This window comes from Salmo salar, chromosome 05 (genome assembly GCF_965601325.2).
Source record: "Salmo salar chromosome 05, fSalSal1, whole genome shotgun sequence".
Classification (NCBI taxonomy): domain Eukaryota; kingdom Metazoa; phylum Chordata; class Actinopteri; order Salmoniformes; family Salmonidae; genus Salmo; species Salmo salar.
Genome location: NC_138295.1, coordinates 25,157,764 through 25,181,175, shown reverse-complemented (window position 1 = coordinate 25,181,175; position 23,412 = coordinate 25,157,764). Strand labels below are relative to the sequence as shown.

At 41.1% G+C, this 23,412-nt stretch overlaps 1 protein-coding gene across 2 annotated transcripts; it reads left to right on the top strand.

Moving 5' to 3' along the window:
- Positions 1 to 294: 294 nt before the first annotated feature.
- LOC106604435 (cullin-4B) lies at positions 295 to 23,146 on the top strand. 2 transcript variants are annotated; one of them, XM_014199043.3, is made up of 21 exons: positions 295 to 466; positions 888 to 1,310; positions 1,898 to 2,013; positions 2,709 to 2,812; positions 3,096 to 3,165; positions 3,256 to 3,329; positions 3,446 to 3,608; positions 8,542 to 8,631; positions 9,114 to 9,196; positions 9,413 to 9,480; positions 9,709 to 9,827; positions 9,999 to 10,191; positions 10,418 to 10,522; positions 11,072 to 11,182; positions 16,678 to 16,763; positions 16,991 to 17,089; positions 17,296 to 17,409; positions 17,489 to 17,594; positions 17,798 to 17,970; positions 20,108 to 20,260; positions 21,835 to 23,146. In XM_014199043.3, exons 1-21 carry the CDS (start codon positions 448 to 450, stop codon positions 21,928 to 21,930), a joined length of 2,565 nt encoding a protein of 854 aa, XP_014054518.1. In that variant the 5' UTR covers positions 295 to 447; the 3' UTR covers positions 21,931 to 23,146. The 2 variants fall into 2 exon arrangements, with proteins under 2 accessions (XP_014054518.1, XP_014054517.1); XM_014199042.2 differs by lacking the exon at positions 295 to 466 and having other exon boundaries at positions 632 to 1,310.
- Positions 23,147 to 23,412: the final 266 nt, after the last annotated feature.

Below are 23,412 nucleotides of genomic sequence, written 5' to 3'. Positions count from 1 at the left end.
TTAAACTAGTAACCGAAAGGTTGCAAGATCGAATCCCCGAGCTGCCCCTGAACAAGGCAGTTAACCCACTGTTCCTAGGCCGTCATTGAAAATAAGAATTTGTTCATAACTGACTTGCCTAGTAAAATGGAAATACAATTACACCATCTCTGGCGCCATCTTGCGGTACATGACAGCTAAATAAAGCTTGCTAAGTAGCATGGCCACTTTTGCAGGTCGTCATTAGTTACTACAGACACAAAGTCCTAAACCCCGCCCATTTCTACAATTTATCTTCTGAAATGTATTATTTTAAACCTAACCCTAACCACACTGCTAACCTTATGCCTAACTCTAACCTCAAATTAAGATTAAAAGCATGCATTTTTATTTTATTTTATGGCTGTGCTAACTAGTGGAAACCACTTTTGCAGCAGTAACATGTGGGTAAAGCACTTCCGGTAGGTCATGGAATCGCTTGTAGAAGGTACGTTTTGATATTGAACTTCCCAGGTGTTATGGCAATTTAACACTTGATACATTACATATTTCGGCTAGAAATAAGTCTCTATTGGATGCCGACAAAACTATCTACCGCTCCACAACGTGGATATTAAAGAGAGGCCAAGCAATAGGAAGCAGTAATCAACCATCTTTCTTCTGCCAGCAGAAATAACAAGAACAGAGAGGGTCTAAGTCATTGAACTGGTCCAAATGGGGCTGTAGTTTGCAATTTATTGTCTGTTTCTTAGCTAGATACTTGTAAAAGACCGGACGACTCGGTTGGAATATAGAGAGATAAACCTTGGAAGCGCGACTTGTTAACCCACGGCACATCTGGAGGTTTATGATTAGTAGACTGGCTATAGCTATTAGAATTTGTATTCATTTTTTCATGTTTCCAATAGGTTTACCTTCCCCTAATCCCCCACCGCCAACCCAAGAGGCTAGACCAGCAGCTTCAGATGTAAATAACGACAGCAGTATCACGTCTTCGAAGAAGAGGAAAATAAACAGTTCTGAGAGGGAAGACATTGATTCAATCTCTTCATCTCCTAAAACCACAAATTATTCATCTTCCTCCTGCACCTCCACTTCGCAACACATTCAGAAGAAGTTGAGGTTCGAAGATTCAGTGGATTTCATTGGACTGGATGTGAAAATGGCCGAGGAGTCGTCTGCATCGTGTTCTTCTAACAAGATGAAAACAGTTTTTTTGGCTGGGGGTGTTGGGCACCATGCAAACGGGTTGACGAAAACGGCAGGCTCCACTACCTTCTCCAACAGCAAACCTGGCGCTGCAAAGAAACTAGTCATCAAGAACTTCAAAGGTAGTGTGATATTCAAAACATTCAAGTGATGGATGGATGCAAGGAATTGCTGGCTGTAATCCCATTTGTCCCTTATAGTGAACGTTTCTATTAAAATTGTGTTAATTACTTGGCCTTGCCTAAAATATGTGCTTTAGTCTGGCTAATCTATGCAATTTTACAGTTGAATATGTGTCATTATAAAATGTGTGGTTCGAGCCCTGAATGCTGACAGCCATGGTATATCAGACCGTATACCACGGGTATGACAAAACATGTATTTTTACTGCTCTAATTACACTGGTAACTACTTTATAATAGCAATAAGGCACCTCGGGGGTTTGTGGTATATGGCCAATATACCACGGCTAAGGTTGTTGCCACACCCCCTCGGCCTTATTGCTTAGTTATAAAATGCACAATGATACACTACTATTTAAATGCCTGACATGATGTAACTCATTTGTTTGAATATTGTTATTTTTTATAGATGTTAGACTGATTATGTGTAAAAAAATAAAAAATAACAATGGTACAGATAAAAGAATGACACATCAGAGAATTACTGTTCTCAAACTGCTTCCCTGTCTCTTACATTTTCTTCACAGAAAAGCCCAAATTGCCAGAGAACTACACACACGAGACCTGGCAAAAGCTAAAGGAGGCGGTCGAGGCCATTCAGAACAGCATTTCAATCAAGTACAATCTTGAGGAGCTCTACCAGGTACCACAGAATGCTACACCTGCCTCATTTCTCTTCAGAACAGCCCTGGGTCATGTTCACATAATGTTTTATTGGTCACATGCTTTGTAGACTAACAGTGGAATGCTTACTCACGGGTTGTTTTTCAACAATGCCGAGTTAAAGATGATAAATAGAAATAGTGACACAGAATAAATACACAGTGACTAACGAATAACAATGACGAGTAAAAATAACATGGCATTTGGCACCAAACGGAAGAAAATGGACTGAGACAGGGTGATGAAACCTGGACTTGTCCAATAAGAAATGCTTGTTTTCATTGACCAATGCAAAATGTTTTATGCTCCCTTCCCTAATGAACACTACTCTGTGGTTGTGGTTATTATTATGATTGGCCACAGATGGGAAGCCCTCCTCCCCTGTGACCTTGACTTCTTATTCAAACCTATGATTTTTCAGTCAGTAAGCTAGACACAGTCTTAACAAACAAGCTCGTTTTTTTCTTCATGTCTCTAGGTCAGTATCTTGCGAAAGAGCTTGACAATAATTTGCGTGATATGTCTGCACTGTTTAATAGCTACGTTGAGTTATGGGATGTTTAGATTACTTGGTGGCGGTGTCTTCACTAGGATATTACATGCATAGATAATCAGTGTTTTAGCCCTGAAATGTAATACACTCTTTAAGCACTCTCCTTTCTGTTTGTTGTTTAGGCTGTGGAGAACCTCTGCTCCCATAAAATATCAGCCAAGCTCTACAAACAACTACAGGTTGTGTGTGAAGACCACATCAAGGCACAAATCGATCAATTCAGAGAATATCCTTTTCTGTGTGTGTAAATAGATGGTACTAGAAAGATGGTTCAATATATGTTTAGACACTGATCAATCCTTGATCACTCAAAGTAGGCTTTCATAAGTCTAATTATTTTGTTCAAGTATTTACTAGGGGATAGCTTTTGTCATTTGAACTACAGAAACTGAAATCATGTCCTTATAAAGGTTGATATTGAATTTTAATCATGTGTACTGAAATGACACTGCTGCTGCTTTGTGTTGTTATGCATATGAAACCTGCTACATCCTTGACTCAGTGCTCACGGATGCACTGGACAGTACACTCTTCCTGAAGAAAATAGACAAGTGTTGGCAAGATCACTGCAGACAAATGGTATGCCTAGGACTCTGTCCTTGATAGGATGTCATTTGATTCAATCTCATTCAAATAATTTCCTATAAAGGATCTTTTCCTCTTTTCCAGATCATGATTAGAAGTATATTTTTGTTCTTGGACCGCACCTATGTTTTACAAAATTCAATGCTCCCGTCAGTCTGGTGAGTTTCTCTTCCTCAAATCAAAATTCGGTAGAAAACATTGTTCTATTTCTAGCTGTGTTCTGTCAATAGTAATTGGCTTTGGTTCATATTATTATCACCCCTCTTCCCTTCAGGGACATGGGCCTGGAGTTGTTTAGGTTTTACATTATCAGCGACATGAAGGTCCAGAGCAAGACCATCGACGGAATCCTGCTGCTCATCGAGAAGGAGCGCAGCGGCGAGACCGTCGACCGTAGCCTGCTGCGGAGCCTATTGAGCATGCTTTCTGACCTGCAGGTATGGCTCCGCCCCTTCACACAGGGCATGGGAAAGCCTACTCAGTGGATATCTTGTCCTATTCGCCCAGTGAATCAACCCTTAGCTCCTACCCCAGCGGTTCCCAAGCTAGGGGTCGTGACCCCATGTGGAGTCTTCTGATTAAAATAGGGTCGCAGGAGAATTTCCAAAATCCTGAAGGAAAAAGAATATATACCAAAAATATACTGAATAAAAATATAAACGCAACAATTTCAACAATTTACTTACAGTTCATATAAGGAAATCATTCAATTGAAATAAATAAATTAGGCCCTAATCAATGGATTTTACATGACTGGGCAGGGGCGCAGTCATGGGTGGGCCTGGTAGGGTATAGGCCCACGAACTTGGGAGCCAGGATTAGTTTTTCCACACACAAATGCTTTATTACAGACAGAAATACTCCTCAGTTTCATAAGCTGTCCGGGTTGCTGGTCTCAGACGATCCCGCAGGTGAAGAAGCCGTACGTGGAGGTCTAGGGCTGGTATGGTTACACGGGGTCTGGGGTTGTGAGGCCAGTTGGACATACTGCCGAATTCTCTAAAATGATGTTGGAGACAGCTTGTGGTAGAGAAATTAACATTAAATTGTCTGGCAACAGCTCTGGTGGACATTCCTGCAGTCAGCATGCCAATTGCACACTCCCTCAAAACTTGAGACTTCTTTGGCGTTGTGTTGTGTGACCTGCACATTTGAGTGGCCTTTTATTGTCCCCAGTACAAGGTGCACCTGTGTAATGACCATGCTGTTTAATCAATCCTCACTAACAGGGATGTAAAGAAATATTTTAGGGAAGTACGCTTTTTGTGTGTATGGAACATTTTGGGTATCTTTTATTTCAGCTCATGAAACACTCAAATCATTCCCATGGTGAATGGCTAGGACCGCGACGCACACTATTGCAGAGACTTTTATATTATCGGCGGCAATTGATATGGTGAAAAAAAAAATGTGTGGGGAGGCACAGAAACTCAATATCATTACCTATGTCGGATAACTGGTAAACAAAGAATTTATGCTATTGCCAGCAATCAAGAGGAAAGTCTGTCTGACTCAAACTCCCCAGCTTATGCTTTCCAAATGGGCGTGAGGGCCAAGATGCCCATGCGTTGACTTTTGTCGGGAGATGCTATTCATGAGGACATATTGTTCTGTCCCACGATTCCTGAGCATGAAACAGCATAGGGGGGATGTTGGGATCGAATGGTGGGCTTTTGCACAGATGGGGCTCCATCTACAGTATGGCGGGCAGGTCTCTGCACTCTAGTTAAGAATGTGTCTCCCTCTGCCATATGGACACATTGTATGATACAGCGGAAAAAAACTGCCGCCAAAAGAGCTGAGCACAGAACTCTGAGATACTGTATATGGCAGCATGTAACTTTGATTGTAAACAACATCAAACCACATCCACTGCAGGCACACGAGTTCACAAAACTGTGGAAATATGGGATCAGAGCATGACAATGTTCTATTTCACACTGAGGTTTGGTGGTTATAGAGGGGGAGTGTTGGAAAGATTTTTCTCATTGGAAGAGAAGTTTGGTACCTACTTCCCAATCCATTTGACTGTGATCCTGGCTCAGTTGACATGCCGGTAAGTGAAATCGAACAGTTGATCGAGCTGTCATATGCTCGAATGCAGCAGACAACGCATTCACGGGTCACTACAGAGGAGTTTTGGTTCCTGACTCAAAGGGAATGCGCTGCCATCTCCCTCTGGGAATTAATGTCGCGTTCAAAACAACTGGGAAATCTCCGACTTCAGTGTGTTCAAGACAACTGGGAACTCGGAAAGAAACAAGCTCAGACTGGGAAAAATAATTTTGAATGGTCATCCAACTCAGAATTCCTAGTCGGGAACTCGGGCCTCTTTTTATAGACTTTCTGACCTAGAAGATCACTGACGTCATGATTTGACCTCGTATTTTTCAGAGTTCCCAGTTGTCTTGAAAGCACCAAAAAAGTCATGGTAGGCTACCTTTCACCAGCTCATATCTGTATTAAGCTGGATTCAGTGCTCTCAACTGCATTAAAACCAAATATCGACCCAGGTTGGATGTGACAGCAGAGAAGAGGTGCGCCCTGTCGACCACGCCCCCTGACTGAGAAACTCCGACGCGACATGCATCAAGCACATCCATCTCATTAGTGGTGGTGAGATAAGAGAGATTATGTCGGAATAATTTGCAATTGACTGTCATAGCCCCATATTAAAAGTATGTGATGGTGAGTTGAAGACAATCAGAATTACTTAGAATGGTTTTAAATTGACTGCCATAGCCCCAAATAAAAAAAAGTAAACATTGGCTGTTAATTACATTATTGTTTTCACATGGTTTGGGTCGTGAGAATTTTCGCATATCAAAATGGGGTCCTGGGCCAAAAACATTTGGGAACCCCTGCCTTAACCCCTAGGCATTTGTGTAGATCAGAAAGGATTGGACAGGTATATGAAAGCTGCTTCTTGTAGCTATCAATTTCTTCCACAAATGCAGGGTGGCTAGGGGTTGATCCTGTACTATGATATCCCTTTGATATTGCCAACCATTTTAACTTTTTTGTTGACAAGATTAGCACACTTGCATGCAAACAACAAATTCTGAGCCTTCATATTCATGCATAATGGACCAAATAATGAAAGACAATCACTGTAGTTTTGAGTTCCACAAAGTGGGTGTGTAAGAGGTGATTATAAAAAATATATATATATCTGTGAGTAAGGACAAACTACCTAGTACCAAAAACCTGGGTGGTACATTTGCTGAAATTGGTTGTGGAAAACATTGTGACTCATGTTTGCCACATCTTCAATTTAAGCCTAGAAGACAGTGTGTGCCCTCAGACATGGAGGGAGGCAAAGGTCCTTCTGCTACCCAAGAATAGCAGAGCACTCTTTTTAATGGTTCAAACAGCCAACCAACCAGCCTGTTATAAGTGCTTAGCAAACTTTTGGAAAAGATTGTGTTCGATCAAATACTAAGTTATTTTACAGAAAACAAATTAACAACTTTCAGCATGCTTATAGGGAAGGCTACTCAACATGCTCGGCACTGACACAAATGACTGATGATTTGCTGAAAGACATGTATAGTAAGAATGTGGGAGCTGTTTTGTTAGACTTCAGTGCAGGGTTTGATGTTATTGATCATAATCTATTGCTGAAAAAAGGTTGGTGTTATGGATTTGCATCCTTTGCCTTTTATTATGGATTAAGAGTTACCTATCTAATAGAACACAGAGGGTTTTTGTTAATGGAAGCCTCGTGCAAATTCAATTCAGTGTGGTGTACCGCGGGGCAGCCGGCTCGGGCTATTATTGTTTTCTGTTTTTACAAATGACCTTCCACTGACCTTGAATAAAGCCTGTGTGTCTATGTATGCTGACGACTCAACAGTATGCACATTGGCTGCAACCGTAAAATAATTGAGACACTTAACATAGAGCTCCAGTCAGTTGTAGAATGGGTAACTTGCAATAGGCTGGTGCTAAATATCTCAAAAACTAAAAGCATAATTTTTGGGACAAATCACTCGCTCAATGCTAAACCTCGTTTAGATCTATTATTGAATAATGTGGCTATTGAGCAAGTTGAGGAGACTAAACTGCTGGGTGTAACCCTAGATAGCAAGCTTTCATGGTCAAAACATACTCAATGGTTGCTAAAATGGGAGAAGGTTTGTCCATGATTGGGCATTGCTCTGCCTTCTTGACACCTGTGTCGACCAGACTGGACTACTGCCCAGCTGTGTGGTCATGTGATGCAAAGAAAGACATAGGACAATTGCAGTTGGTCCAGAACAAAGCAGCACGTATCGCACCTAGATGTACACAGACGGAAAGTGTCAGTAACATGCATGTCAGTCCCTTCTGGCTCAAAGTTGAGGAGAGATTGACTGCATCACTATTGGTCTTTGTGAGAGGTATTGATGTGTTGAAGGTACCAAACTGTCTGTTCAAGCAGTTGGCACACAGTTCGGACAGGCATCGGTACAACAAGACATGTAACCAGAGGTCTCTTCACAAGTTCCAGAACAGAGGCTGGGAAATGCACAGTATTAAATAGAGCCATGATTACATGGAACTCTGACACCCCAGGTAACTCAAGCTAGCAATAAAACCAGTTTAAAAAAAACTGATAAAAGAACCCGTTACTGCACAAAGGGGACTGTGAAGAGACACGGCCATTTTATATATCTTGTATTGCAATTCCGACTGTGATGTATTAGACCTACACAACTGGTCAAAAGTTTTAGAACACCTACGCATTCAAGGGTTTTTCTTTTATTTTGTACTCTTTTCTACAATGGTGAAGACATCAAAACTATGAAATAACACATATGGAATCATGTAGTGACCAAAATTGTTAAACAAATCAAAATATATTTTATATTTGAGATTCTTCAAATAGCCACCCTTTGCCTTGATGACAGCTCTTCCATTCCTATTTTGGTTACTACATGATTCCATATGTGTTATTTCATAGTCTTGATGTCTTCACTATTATTCTACAATGTAGAAAATAGTAAAACATAAAGAAAAACCCTTGAATGAGTAGGTGTTCTAAAACTTTTGACCAGTAGTGTAGATATTGTGTGTAGGTACTGATTTGTAGGCTGTGTGTGATGTTATAAATGTATGCAGTTCAATCCTTGACTAATAATGTTCTGTATTATGTCATGTTTCATGTGGACCCCAGGAAGAGTAGCTGATGCTTTTGCAGCAGCTAATGTGGATCCTAATAAATACCAAATCTCCGACACTGCTCTGTCTAAGACATCATGGGGTGTTTGTCAGCTGTGTTATTGGCGATCAACAACACCCGCGTCGTTATTTGAGTTGATGTACTATCACCTCCCCCACTTAAGAAATGGCTTTAATGTCACCCAATGTTCTCCCTTCTCCTGACAGATTTATCAGGACTCGTTTGAGCAGCGCTTTTTGGAGGAGACTAATCGTCTGTATGCCGCTGAGGGCCAGAGGCTGATGCAGGAGAGAGAGGTGATTTATCCCCCTGGGCAGTGCAACACCACTGTCTACTCCAGACCTCAGAGCCCTATGTCATCATAAATTACAAAATTCTGAATCTGACTGGAGGCCACATTTTGATAGCCTGCTTCCAGATCTGTTTGTGCTGTATAGCCAAACATGACATTGTACTGCCAAAACTTGACAATGATCATAGAAATTGGCAAGGTCTGTTCTTGCTCTTTTGCCAACTCCAATGATCGTCATGTTTGACAGTACAATGTATTGTTTGGCTGTACAGCACAAACCGATCTGGGACATGGCTAGCATTTTAGAGTCTTGAGTCATCTTACAGTTACTTCTGGTAAAGAAAATATGTGATATGTGGAGTGGTTTTACATGGCACTAGATGTTTGTCTGACCCTGTAAGGATAGGTTGCTTTTGACTTCGTATCCCAAATGATTTAGCAGCTGCTTGATGGTTTAATCTGATCACTTTTTGAATGTTTCGTCAGGTCCCAGATTATCTCCATCACGTCAACAAACGCTTAGAGGAGGAAGCGGACAGAGTCATCACGTATCTAGACCAGAGCACACAGTGAGTATTTTTTTTGTTAGAATACAAGGGGTTAGTCTTCCAAGAGGCCATCAGTATTGGTGTCATCTGTTTTCAGTTCCACATTTCACGTAATGAATTTTTGATTTGCTGCTGCCTTGGCACCGGTCTCAACGGGATCTACCTGTCTAAATATAAAGGATGAAAAAAGAGAGATTTGACTCCTCATTTCCTCCCACTCCCCCGTTCTTTTTTCAGAAAACCTCTCATTGCCACTGTGGAAAAGCAACTACTGGGTGAACATCTCACTGCAACACTGCAGAAAGGTATATATCAGAGACTACAGACTTACCACACTGGGGCATTTGTTTGCTTACAATGGATGACATTTTAACAGAGTAAAAAAAAAAAACGATGCTATTGTCATATCACTTATCACATGACGAGAACATCAAATATTAAAAACAAAAAGATATTGACTGTTTTTTGGTTTAGTAACATGAACTAAACTGTCACTTAGTACCTTAAACTAAACTACTATTTTCCATCTCCAGGCTTGAATCACCTGCTAGATGAGAACAGAATCCAGGACTTGTGTCTTCTCTATCAGCTCTTCAGTCGGGTGAGAGGGGGCGTGCTAGTCCTCCTACAGCACTGGATCGAGTACATCAAGGTATTCTTGAAAACATCAATAGTCCGAATCTGTAATTTACTCTTACTAATTCACTTTTTGAAGGTGTGGTGATACTTCCTTCCAAGTACAAAACAGCTGGAGATTTTGATCATTCATTTGTATAGTATATAACCTAAAGCAACCCTTGACACCTCTACCAACATCATACAGGCCTTTGGAAGTACGATGGTCATTAACCCTGAGAAGGACAAGACCATGGTACAGGAGCTGCTGGACTTCAAGGACAAGGTGGACCACATCATCCACGTCTGCTTCATGAAGAATGAGAAGTTTGTCAATGCCATGAAGGAAGCCTTCGAGACCTTCATCAACAAGAGGACAAACAAACCTGCTGAGCTCATTGGTTGGTATCTCATGATGATCGCTATGGGAAACATGATAACAATAGCACTACAATGAGTGAACTGACTGAAAGGGAACTCATCTTTTCAAATGGTCTTCGTTCATAGACGTTTGTGTGCATTATGCTCCCGTCAGTTTAAAGCTATTGAGCAAAAATTATATTCCAGTTTTTTTTACAAGTAAACTACAAAAATGTAAATGAAACGACACATGGTTGTATTTTGTAGCAAAACACGTGGATTGGAAGCTGAGGGCGGGAAACAAGGAGGCCACGGACGAGGAGCTGGAGAAGATGTTAGACAAGATCATGATCATCTTCCGATTCATTTATGGTAATGTGGTCCCAACATATTCATTTATTGTCGTGTGGTCCCAACATATTCATTTATTGTCGTGTGGTCCCAACATATTCATTTATGGTCGTGTGGTCCCAACATATTCATTTATTGTCGTGTGGTCCTAACATATTCATTTATTGTCGTGTGGTCCCAACATATTCATTTATGGTCATGTGGTCCCAACATATTCATTTATGGTCGTGTGGTCCCAACATATTCATTTATGGTCGTGTGGTCCCAACATATTCATTTATGGCCGTGTGGTCCCAACATATTCATTTATTGTCGTGTGGTCCCAACATATTCATTTATTGTCGTGTGGTCCTAACATATTCATTTATTGTCGTGTGGTCCTAACATATTCATTTATTGTCATGTGGTCCCAACATATTCATTTATGGCCATGTGGTCTCAACATATTTCGCCAAACCATCATCTACTTCCAGGTCCTTTTACTTTCCTCTCCTCTTTGACAGGTCTCTTAGAAGCCTGTTGAAGTCTTTGTACTTTAACTTCATACTCACCTTTTGAATTCTTGAATAGGAAAAGACGTTTTTGAGGCCTTCTACAAGAAAGATCTGGCCAAGAGGTTGCTGGTGGGAAAGAGTGCCTCCGTGGATGCCGAGAAGTCCATGCTGTCGAAACTGAAACATGGTCAGTGGGTTCCCCATCAGACCTGGGTTCAAATAGTATACATTTTCCATCAAATGGCTATGCTTGATTGACTGATGCAATGGAAAGGTGCTAAACCTACCCCACTCATCCGACACTTCAGGCAAGCTCAATCAAACACTCAAAAGTATTTTAAATATTTCAAATCGTATTTTAGAACAATTCCACACACAATCCCCCACCACTGTCTACGTCAGAATACACCACTAGGACTGGGAAGGATATCACGATACGATATGTATTGCAATTCTCATGATTCTATATGTATTGCGATTTGATGTTCCAAACATATTGCTCACTATATGGGTTCTATCTTCGGCTGGCGGTAGGGCGGCGGTAGTGCCAAACACACGTTAGTTTGCAATTTCAACGTGTAAAAACTGGCGCTCTGGCGTTTTCCACCCATGCAACAGGTTCAATTTACTTGCTGCAGAGAGACATGAGAGAGTATGAGAAGATTAGTTTTGATCAGTCATGTAAATATAAGTCCTGGAAACATGTTGGCTCACTATTTAAAAACTATATACAGTAACCAGTCAAAAGTTTGGACACACCTACTCATTCAAGGGTTTTTCTTTATTTTACTATTTTCTACATTGTAGTAAAGACATCAAATATATGAAATAACACATGGAATCATGTAGTAACCAAAAAAGTGTTAAACAAATCAAAATATATTTTATATTTAAGATTCTTCAAATAGCCACCCTTTGCCTTGATGACAGCTTTGCACACTCTTGGCATTCTCTCAACCAGCTTCACCTGGAATGCTTTTCCAACAGTCTTGAAGGAGTTCCCACATATGCTGAGCACCTGTTGGCTGCTTTTCCTTCACTCTGCAGCCCATCTCATCCCAAACCATCTCAATTGGTTTGATGTCGGGTGATTGTGGAGGCCAGGTCATCTGATGCAGTACTCCATCACTCTCCTTCTTGGTCAAATAGCCCTTACACAGCCTGGAGATGTGTTGGGTCATTGTCCTGTTGAAAAACAATTGATAGTCCCACTAAGCGCAAACCAGATGGGAAGGAGTATCGCTGCAGAATGCTGTGGTAGCCATGCTGGTTAAGTGTGCCTTGAATTCTAAATAAATCTGACAGTGTCACCAACAAAGCACCATCACACCCCCTCCATGCTTCACGGTGGGAACCACACATGCGGAGATCATCCGTTCACCTACTCTGCATCTCACAAAGACACGGCGGTTGGAACCAAAAATCCCACATTTGGACTCATCAGACCAAAGGATGGATTTCCACCGGTCTAAGCAAGTCTCTTCTTCTTATTGGTGTCTTTTAGTAGTGGCTTCTTAGCAGCAATTCGACCATGAATGCCTGATTCACGCAGTCTCCTCTGAACAGTTGATGTTGAGATGTGTCTGTTACTTGAACTCTGAAGCATTTATTTGGGCTGCAGTTTCTGAGGCTGGTAACTCTAGGTAACTCCGGGTCTTCCTTTCCTGTGGTGGTGCTCATGAGAGCCAGTCTCATCATAGCGCTTGATGGTTTTTGCGACTGCACTTGAAGAAACTTTCAATATTCTTGAAATTTTCCGGATTAACTGACCTTCATGTCTTAAAGTAATGATGGACTGTCGTTCTTTGCTTATTTGAGCTGTTCTTGCCATAATATGGATTTTGTATTTTACCAAATAGGGTTATCTTTTGTATACCCCCCTACCTTGTCACAACACAACTGATTGGCTCAAACGAAGCCAATCAGAAGAAGAAGAAGAAAATAAATTCCACAAATGAACTTTTTATGAGGCTCACCTATTAATTGAAATGCATTCCAGGTGACTACCTCATGAAGCTGGTTGAGTGAATGCCAAGAGTGTGCAAAGCTGTCATCAAGGCAAAGGGTGGCTACTTTGAAGACTCAAATATAAAATATATTTAGATTTAACACTTTTTTTTGCTTACTACATGATTCCATATGTGTATTTTCACAGTTTTGATGTCTTCACTATTATTCTACAATGTAGAAAATAGTACAAATAAAGAAAAACCCTTGAACGAGTAGGTGTGTTCAAACTTTTGACGTGTGTGTGTGTGTGTGTGTGCGGGCGCGTGCGGGCATTTGGAAAGTATTCAGACCCCTTCGCTTTTTCCACATTTTGTTACGTTCCCCCTACCTACATGTACCCCCACACATTGACTCGGTACCGGTACACCCTGTATATAGCCTCGTTATTGTTATTTTATTGCAACTTTATTATAATTTTTTAAAACTTTATTTAGTAAATATTTTTTAACTATTTTCTTAACTGCTTTGTTGGTTAAGGGCTTGGAAGTAAGCATTTCATGGTAAGGTCTACCTACACCTTTTGTATTCAGCGCATGTGACAAATACAATTTGATTATTCTAAAATGTATTTAAATATATTTTTGGGACTATGTGAAAACAGGTTTTTATTTTTTCCACTTTTATAAAAACAGAAATACCTTATTTACATAAGAATTCAGACCCTTTATGTTTCTACAACTTGATTGGAGTCCACATGTGGTAAATTCAATTGATTGGACATGATTTGGAAAGGCACACACCTGTCTATATGAGGTCCCACAGTTAACAGTGTATGTCAGAGCCAAAACCAAGCCATGAGGTCGAAGGAATTGTCCGTAGAGCTCCGAGACAGTGTCTAGGCACAGATCTGGGGAAGGTTACCAAAACATTTCTGCAGCATTGAAAGTCGCCAAGAACACAGTCTTAAATGGAAGAAGTTTGGAACCACCAATACTCTTCTTAGAGCTGGCCGTCCGGCCAAACTGAGCAATCGGGGGAGAAGGGCCTTGGTCAGGGAGGTGACCAAGAACCCGATTGTCACTCTGACAGAGCTCTACAGATGAACTCTGGAAATAGAAGAACCTCGCAGAAGGACAACCATCTCTGCAGCACTCCACCAATCAGGCCTTTATGGTAAAGTGTCCAGACGGAAGCCAGTCCTCAGTAAAAGGCACATGACAGCCCGCTTGGAGTTTGGCAAAAGGCACCTAAAGGCCTCTCAAACCATGAGAAACAAGATTCTCTGGTCTGATGAAACCAAGATTGAACTCTTTGGCCTGAATGCCAAGCGTTGCGTCTAGAGGAAACCAGGCACCAATCATCACCTGGCCAGTACCATCCGTACGGTGAAGCATGGTGGTGGCAGCATCATGCTGTAGGGATGTTTTTCAGCAGCAGAGACTGGGAGACTAGTCAGGATCGAAGCAAAGATGAATGGAGCAAAGTACAGAGAGATCCTTGATGAAAACCTGCTCCAGAGCTCTCAGGACCTCCGACTGGGGTGAAGGTTCACCTTCCAACAGGACAACGACCCTAAGCACACAGCTAAGACAATGCAGGAGTGGCTTCGGGACAAGTATTTAAATGTCCTTGAGTGGCCCAGCCAGAGCCTTGACTTGAACCCAATCGAACATCTCTGGAGACCTGAAAATAGCTGTGCAATGACGCTCCCCATCCAACCTGACCAGAGCATGAGAGGATCTGCAGAGAAGAATGGGAGAAACTCCCCAAATACAGGTGTGCCAAGCTTGTAGTGTCATACCCAAGAAGACTTGAGGCTGTAATCGCTGCTAAAGGTGCTTCAACAAAGTACTGAGTAAAGGGTCTGAATACTTACAGTTGAAGTCGGAGGTTTACATTCACCTTAGCCAAATACATTTAAACTCAGTTTGTCAAAATTCCTGACATTTAATCCTCGTAAAAATTCCCTGTTTTAGGTCAGTTAGGATCACCACTTTATTTTAAGAATGTGAAATGTCAGAATAATAGTAGAGAGAGTGATTTATTTCAGCTTTCATTTCTTTCATCACATTCCCAGTGGGTCAGAAGTTTACATACACTCAATTAGTGTTTGGTAGCATTGCCTTTAAATTGTTTAACTTGGGTCAAATGTTTCGGGTGGCCTTCCACAAGCTTCCCACAATAAATTGGGTGAATTTTGGCCCATTCCTCCTGACAGAGCTGGTGGAACTGAGTCAGGTTTGTAGACCTCCTTGCTCGCACACGCTTTTTTTAGTTCTGGACTCAAATGTTCTATAGGATTGAGGTCAGGGCTTTGTGATGGCCACTCCAATACCTTGACTTTGTTGTCCTTAAGCCATTTTGCCACAACTTTGGAAGTTTGCTTGGGGTCATTGTCCATTTGGAAGAATTTTGTGAAGTGTACCAGTCCCTCTTGCAGCAAAGGACCCCCACAACATGATGCTGCCACCCCCGTGCTTCACTGTTGCGATGGTGCGGCCTTTCTGGTTATGTCGATATAGGACTCGTTTTACTGTGGATATAGATACTTTTGTACCTGTTTCCTCCAGCATCTTCGCAAGGTCCTTTGCTGTTCTGTGATTGATTTGCACTTTTCGCACCAAAGTACGTTCGTTTCTAGGAAACAGAACGCGTCTTCTTCCTGAGCGGTATGACGGCTGCATGGTGTTTATACTTGAGTACTATTGTTTGTACAGATGAACGTGGTACCTTCAGGCGTTTGGAAATTGCTCCCAAGGATGAACCAGACTTGTGGAGGTCTACAAAAAAAAACGGAGGTTTTGGCTCATTTCTTTTGATTTTCCCATGATGTCAAGCAAAGAGGCACTGAGTCTGAAGGTAGGCCTTGAAATACAGCCACAGGTACACCTCCAATTGACTTAAATGATGTCAATTAGCCTGTCAGAAGCTTCTAAAGCCATGACATAATTTTCTGGAATTTTCCAAGCCGTTTAAAGGCACAGTCAACTTAGTGTATGTAAACTTCTGACCCACTGGAATTGTGATACAGGGAATTATAAGTGAAATAATCTGTCTGTAAACAATTGTTGGAAAAATTACTTGTCATGCACAAAATAGATGTCCTAACCAACTTGCCAAAACTATAGTTTGTTAACAAGAAATTTGCGGAGTGGTTGAAAAATGGGTTTTAATGACTTCAATCTAAGCGTATGCAAACTTCCGACTTCAACTGTATGCAAATGTAATATTCGTTTTTTTTTTATTTATAAATTTGCAATGATTTCAAAAACCTGTTTTTGCGTTGTCATTATGGGCTATTGTGTGTAGATTGATGAGGGGGAAAAAACAATTTGAATACATTTTAGAATAAGGCTGTAACGTAACAAAATGTGGAAAAAGTCAAGGTAGGTGTGTGTGTGTGTGTGTGTGTGTGTGTGTGTGTGTGTGTGTGTGTGTGTGTGTGTGTGTGTGTGTGTGTGTGTGTGTGTGTGTGTGTGTGTGTGTGTGTGTGTGTGTGTGGTGTGTGTGTGTGGGGGATTAATATATATCAGTATATGCTGTTTATGTATTATTTTTTAAAAAAAATACTTTTGAGTCAAAGTATCAATATAATATTGCAGTATGTAACTATATAAATCCCCCCATCACTAGCTACTACTATTAACTGTACACATAGAACTTTGAACAACAACTATGAAGCATGTGATACTGAATGAGGCTAGGGACTCGTAACCTTGGTCCTTTCTTTAGAATGTGGAGCGGCATTCACCAGCAAGCTGGAAGGCATGTTCAAGGACATGGAGCTTTCCAAGGACATCATGGTGCAGTTCAAACAGGTACACTTGCTTTTGTCCATCTCTGTTTTAGGACAACAGTATCAAAAACGTTACGCAGTCAGCTATCCATATGTAAAAAAAAATATATATTATAATAATAATAATAATAATTATATCTTTGAACTTCTTGTGGCAATATTTTCACAAATAACTTTAGAATTATTAGCCTAGATTTTTCTCATTAGACACCATTGGTTGGTTTGTTTCTCACTTTTCCTATTACATAGTGTCAAAACCTCCCTGGTAACATTGAGCTGACGGTGAACATCCTCACCATGGGATACTGGCCAACCTACGTCCCAATGGAGGTCCATCTGCTCCCAGAGGTTAGTGCAAATATCAAACCCTTCAGGCTCTCTGTTATTTTATGACCTGCTATGTAATGCATTTGGTTTATGTCACACATGGTACCTTGTTCCCTTTTTTATAGTGCAGTACTTTTGAACAGGGAACTATATAGGGAATAAGGTGCAATTTGGGACAAAGCCATAGTCATTGTCTATGATTATTTTTAACACTCCTTCTTGGCCAGATGGTGCGGCTGCAGGAGATTTTCAAGACGTTTTACCTCGGCAAGCACAGTGGCAGAAAGCTACAGTGGCAGTCGACATTAGGCCATTGTGTTTTAAAAGCTGAATTTAAAGAGGTACAGTAGCTAGTAATATTTATTAATCTAGTATGTTAGGCAGAAATTCATTGTGATAACTTTCCTTTTCCACAAACAGGGCAAAAAGGAGCTTCAGGTATCCCTGTTTCAGACACTAGTGCTGCTCATGTTCAATGAAGGAGAGGAATTCACCTTAGAGGAGATCAAGCTAGCTACAGGAATAGGTCTGTATGATCACAATGTACTCAGTCATGACACAAATCCTAATGGATCAAATATAGCAGTCCTCTTGAGACATTTTCAGACATGTTGCTTAAACTGTATCAATTATTATCACTATCATCTTTTCTATTTGATTGAACCACAAGCTTTTGCCCAGTCTTTTTGGTTTGAGTTTGCGTTGACCTAAAGTGAGATGTGTGTGCAGAGGACGGCGAGCTGCGGCGGACCCTGCAGTCGTTGGCATGTGGCAAGGCGCGCGTCATCCACAAAGTCCCCAAGAGCAAAGACGTGGAGGACGGAGACAAGTTCTCGTGTAACGATGACTTCAAACACAAACTCTTCAGGATCAAGATCAACCAGATCCAGATGAAAGAAACGGTATATTCTCTTTCTCAGCAGGGCTGTAGTCATTAGGAGGAAATATTTGTATTGTTTTTATTGAACAGGTAGTCCCTGGCTGTTCGTTTTAGTGCATAATGAATATGTCCCAATGCTATTTAGATGGGAATATGAGTCTCAGTCCGGTCTAGTTCTAGCACTAACGTTTCTGAACTATGCATTGCCCCTTAGAGGCGGGTGTTCCCAAGTCTGCTACTCTCCACCATGTAGTAGTAATGATAATATATGCCATTTATCAGACTCTTCTTTCCAAAGCCACTTAGTCATGTACAGTTGAAGTCGGAAGTTTACATACACCTGAGCCAAATACATTTAAAATCAGTTTTTCACAATTCCTGACATTTAATCCCGCCTGTTTTAGGTCAGTTAGGATCACCACTTTATTTTAAGAATGTGAAATGCCAGAATAATAGTAGAGAGAATTATTTATTTTAGACTTTATTTCTTTCATCACATTCCCAGTGGGTCAAATGTTTGCCTACACTCAATTAGTGTTTGGTAGCATTGCCTTTTAAATTGTTTAACTTGGGTGAAATGTTCAAGTAGCCTTCCACAAGCATCCCACAATAAGATTGGTGAATTTTGGCCTATTCCTCCTGACAGAGCTGGTGTAACTGAGTCAGGTTTGTAAGCCTCCTTGCTCGCACACGCTTTTTCAGTTCTGCACACACATTTTCTATAGGATTGAGGTCAGGGCTTTGTGATGGCCACTCCAATACCTTGACTTTGTTGTCCTTAAGCCATTTTGCCACAACTTTGGAATGCTTGGGGTCATTGTCCATTTTTGGAATACCCATTTGTGACCAAGCTTTAACTTCCTGACTGATGTCTTGAAATGTTGCTTCAATAGTATCTACATAATTTTCCTCCCTCATGATGCCATCTATTTTGTGATGTGCACCAGTCCCTCCTGCAGTAAAGCACCCCCACAACATGATGCTGCCACCCCCGTGCTTCACAGTTGGGATGGTGTTCTTTGGCTTGCAAGCCTCCCCCTTTTTCCCTCCAAACATTATGGCCAAACAGTTCTATTTTTGTTTCATCAGACCAGAGGACATTTCTCCAAAAAGTACCATCTTTGTCCCCATGTGCAGTTGCAAACCGTAGTCTGGCTTTTTTATGGTGGTTTTGGAGCAGTGACTTCTTCGTTGTTGAGCGGCCTTTCAGGTTATCTCGATATAGGACTCATTTTACTATGGATATACTTTTGTACCTGTTTCCTCCAGCATCTTCCAGCATCGTCCTTTGCTGTTGTTCAGGGATTGATTTGCACTTTTCGCACCAAAGTACATTAATCTCTAGGAGACAGAACATGTCTCCTTCCTGAGCGGAATGACAGCTGGGTGGTTCCATGCTGTTTATACTTGCGTACTATTGTTTGTACAGATAAACGTGGTACCTTCAGGCGTTTGGAAATTGCTCCCAAGGATGAACCAGACTTGTAGAGGTATACAATTTTGTTTGAGGTCTTGGCTGATTTTCTTTTGATTTTCCCATGATGTCAAGCAAAGAGGCACCGAGTTTGAAGGTAGGCCTTGAAATACATCCACAGGTACACCTCCAATTGACTCAAATGATGTCAATTAGTCTATCAGAAGCTTCTAATGCCATGACATCATTTTCTGGAATTTTCCAAGCTGTTTAAAGGCACAGTCAACTTAGTGTATGTAAACTTCTGACCCACTGGAATTGTGATACAGTGAAATAATCTGTCTGTAAACGATTGTTGGAAAAATTACTTGTGAAATTACAAAGCAGATATCCTAACCAACTTGCCAAAACTATAGTTTGTTAACAAGTCGCTCTGGATAAGAGCGTCTGCTAAATGACTTAAATGTAAATGTAAGAAATTTGTGGAGTGGTTGAAAATGTTGTTTTAATGACTCCAACCTAAGTGAATGTAAACTTCCGACTTCAACTGTATACATTTGACTTATAGGTGGTCCCGGGAATTGAACCCACTATCCTGGCGTTGGCAGTGCCATGCCCTGCTAACTGAGATACTTCATCAGTCTCACCCATTTGATTCTATCTGTACTGTCTATCTGTAAAGAAAAGGAAAATGGGTGGGGGGGGATATTAGCCACTCATTCATTTGGTGGATTCTCCTTGGTAGGTGGAGGAGCAAGCCAGCACCACGGAACGAGTCTACCAGGACCGGCAGTATCAGATCGACGCCGCCATCGTCAGGATCATGAAGATGAGGAAGACTCTGAGCCATAACCTCTTGGTGTCGGAAGTGTACAACCAACTCAAGTTCCCTGTCAAGGTGAGTGAACGAAGAACAAACGTGTGAAACACATGACCTTGTGTGCAAGAAGACTACTCACTCAGAGGGGAAGTTTTCGGAAAGCATTGTAGTGAACGTGGTACTTTATTTACCCAGACTGACCTTCCAACATACATTTTGCAATTGTTATTCCGGTCTCTGTGCATAATCTGGTCTCAGAGCATTTTGTATTATTCTGAATGCAAATCTAACACTCCGTTTTGTATTATATGTTACGTTTTGTATGGTATTTATTGTTTGTGGATGTCCATCACCCATTTCGTATGATATGTTACGAATTACAATTCAAATTATATGTTAAGAATTTGCAAAACGTACAATGTTACGAATTTGCTAAATGTACAATATGTTAAGAATTTGTAAAATGTAACGAATTTGCAAATCGTATGATATGTTACGAAATATATCTAGGTGGCTAAGGTTAGCTAGCTCACTAATGTTAGCTGGGTTAGGGTTAAGTTTAGGAGTTAGGTTTTTTACCTTTATTTAACTAGGCAAGTCAGTTAAGAACATATTCTTATTTTCAATGACGGCCTAGGAACAGTAGGTTAACTGCCTTGTTCAGGGGCAGAATGACTGATTTTTACCTTGTCAGCTCGGGAATTTGATCTTGCAACCTTTCTGTTACTAGTCCAACGCTCTAACCACTAGGCTACCTGCTGCCCAAGGGGCGGGTTAGGGGAAGGGTTAGTTAAAACAGAAACCAAGCTTAAAACCACAAACAGCAAGCAATGCAGATGTTCGAAGCACAGTGGCTAGGAAAGACTTCCTAGAAAGGCAGGAACCTAGGAAGAAACCTAGAGTGGAACCAGGCTCTGAGGGGTGGCCAGTCCTCTTCTGACTGTGCCGGGTGGAGATGGTACATGGCCATTAAGGCCAGATTGTTCTTCAAGCTGTTCATAGATGACCAGCAGGGTCATTCAGAGGTCGGGCAGCAGGCGTGGTAGAGGATCAAAAACAGCAGGTCCAGGACAAGGTAGCACATCCGGTGAACAGGTCAGGGTTCCATAGCCGCAGGCAGAACAGTTGAAACTGGAGTAGCAGCACGACCAGGTGGACTGGGAACAGCCAGGAGTCATGAGGACAGGTAGTCCTGAGGCATGGTCTTATGGCTCAGATCCTCAGAGAGGAGAGGGAGGGAATTAGAGGGAGCATACTTAAATTCATACAGGACACCAGATAAGACAGGAGAATTACACCAGATATAACAGACTGACCCTAGCCCCCTGGGGACACTATGGCACCGTCCGACGATATCCCCGGAGACCCATCCACCCAAACCAACCTCCTTATGTTTTTGCCTTAAGTAACCATCTGTCTTATGTTACCAAACAGAACATATCATACTAAATGGAGTGTCTCGAATATATGTACGGAATACTATGAAATGCTCTGAGACCAGTTTGCGGTGTGACTTGGTGGCTAAGAGAAAGGGCCTTGTTAGCTACGAGGCTTTAGGAAAACTCATCTATGATCCAAGTACATTTCCAAGCACTTCAGAGTGGACTGTAATTTTGAGATTTTCTGTTTGCTGACACTCACTTTCTCAACAGCCTGCTGACCTAAAGAAGAGAATAGAGTCTCTCATTGACAGAGATTACATGGAGCGCGACAAGGAGAACCCCAACCAATACAACTATGTGGCTTAAAGAGAGTTAGACAGAGTGAGGGATGAAGAGGGGGAGATGGAGAGCAGGTGGTCCAGTCAGGCTGAAGGCTTCCCTGAGCACTCTGTCCCATGGATGCTCTTCCTCTTGCTCTTCTGCACACATGGATGTCAGCGTTACCCTCTTTAACCCAGCAACCGACAACTGAATGGATACTGCTCGGCGGGATTTTATCAGGGGCCTGTTTTCCTGTGGACTGCATGCCCATTAAACAAGAATATCGTCCATTCTTTTCTCAGTGCTTGTCAGTGAGAATTGGACTAGCTACCTTGGACAAAAAAAGACAAACCAATGTTGTTCAGTTTGTTCTTTTTTTACGGAGAGGGAAAAAAAGTATTTATTTTCAAACTTAGATCTTTGTCCATTGTCGTTTGTTTATGGCATTCTGTCCCTTGTTTTTTAAGTCACTACTTTATTTGATTTTAATTCACTCTGTACTGTCCCATGCAAATGTTCAAACACCTAACATGGCTCTTAACATACTGCACTTGGAAGAAAAGAGAAAAATAAAAGTAAAGCTTGTCTCCTCAATCAATGTTGTATGTGAGACCCATGGATAAACATTCACAGTAGGATATTATTTTTCCGTGGTTGATTTCAGTGTCAAATGTGCGCACCTGCAGCCAAGTCATACAATTCTCAGTAGCTATTAGTCGCAACCTACTCCTGTTTATTAACAGCAACAACAGCAATCAATGGGATGATTGTTAAGAAGTAGAGAGGCAATATGAGGAATTGACAATATGTGCCAACAATAGAGCACTTCTTTTGTTATATGATTTGTTAATGCTGCTAAACAAACACTTTAACTTGTACATGTTATATGCATTTAGTTTTCCATTTTACTTTAGCCCTGACTGTTTCAATGTTTTCTTTTTTATAGACGACTTTACAAATGTATTAATTTTAGTTGCGAACTTCAACAGAGATTATATACTATTAAAAGCACAGCCACATCAGTCCCTGTTTCCCTTCATGTTCCCAAGTATGATATCTCTTAAGTTCCAAGCATTATATTATTTGTAAGTCCTCTCTGTAGGCCTTATGGAAGGCCTTGTGTTTGTGGATAGATGGAGTTGTTTGATATCTCAACAGATGAAACTGTTTATTGAGAAATCATGCTTGACTGGACTTTTGCCCTGTCTGAATAAATGTTTGTTTTATTGCTTCAGATTAAAAATAATTGTCAGTGTTTCTATTTTGTTTTCCCCCTTCATCTGTTCGTTTTCTTAGACATCTCACCCCCCCCCCCCCCCCCCCCCCCCCCCAATAGTAAGATAGTATTGGCATGTAGTATATAATATTGGGTTACCAACATATCAGCTGCACCTTTTTATTACAATAAGTTATCCATATCAGAGTTTCTAAACCATCTTTGTCCATATTGTCATACAATGTAAATAGTAAAATGAGTTCCCTCAAAAAGAGGGAGGAAATAGTATCTTTTGATTGGTTGTTTGGGTG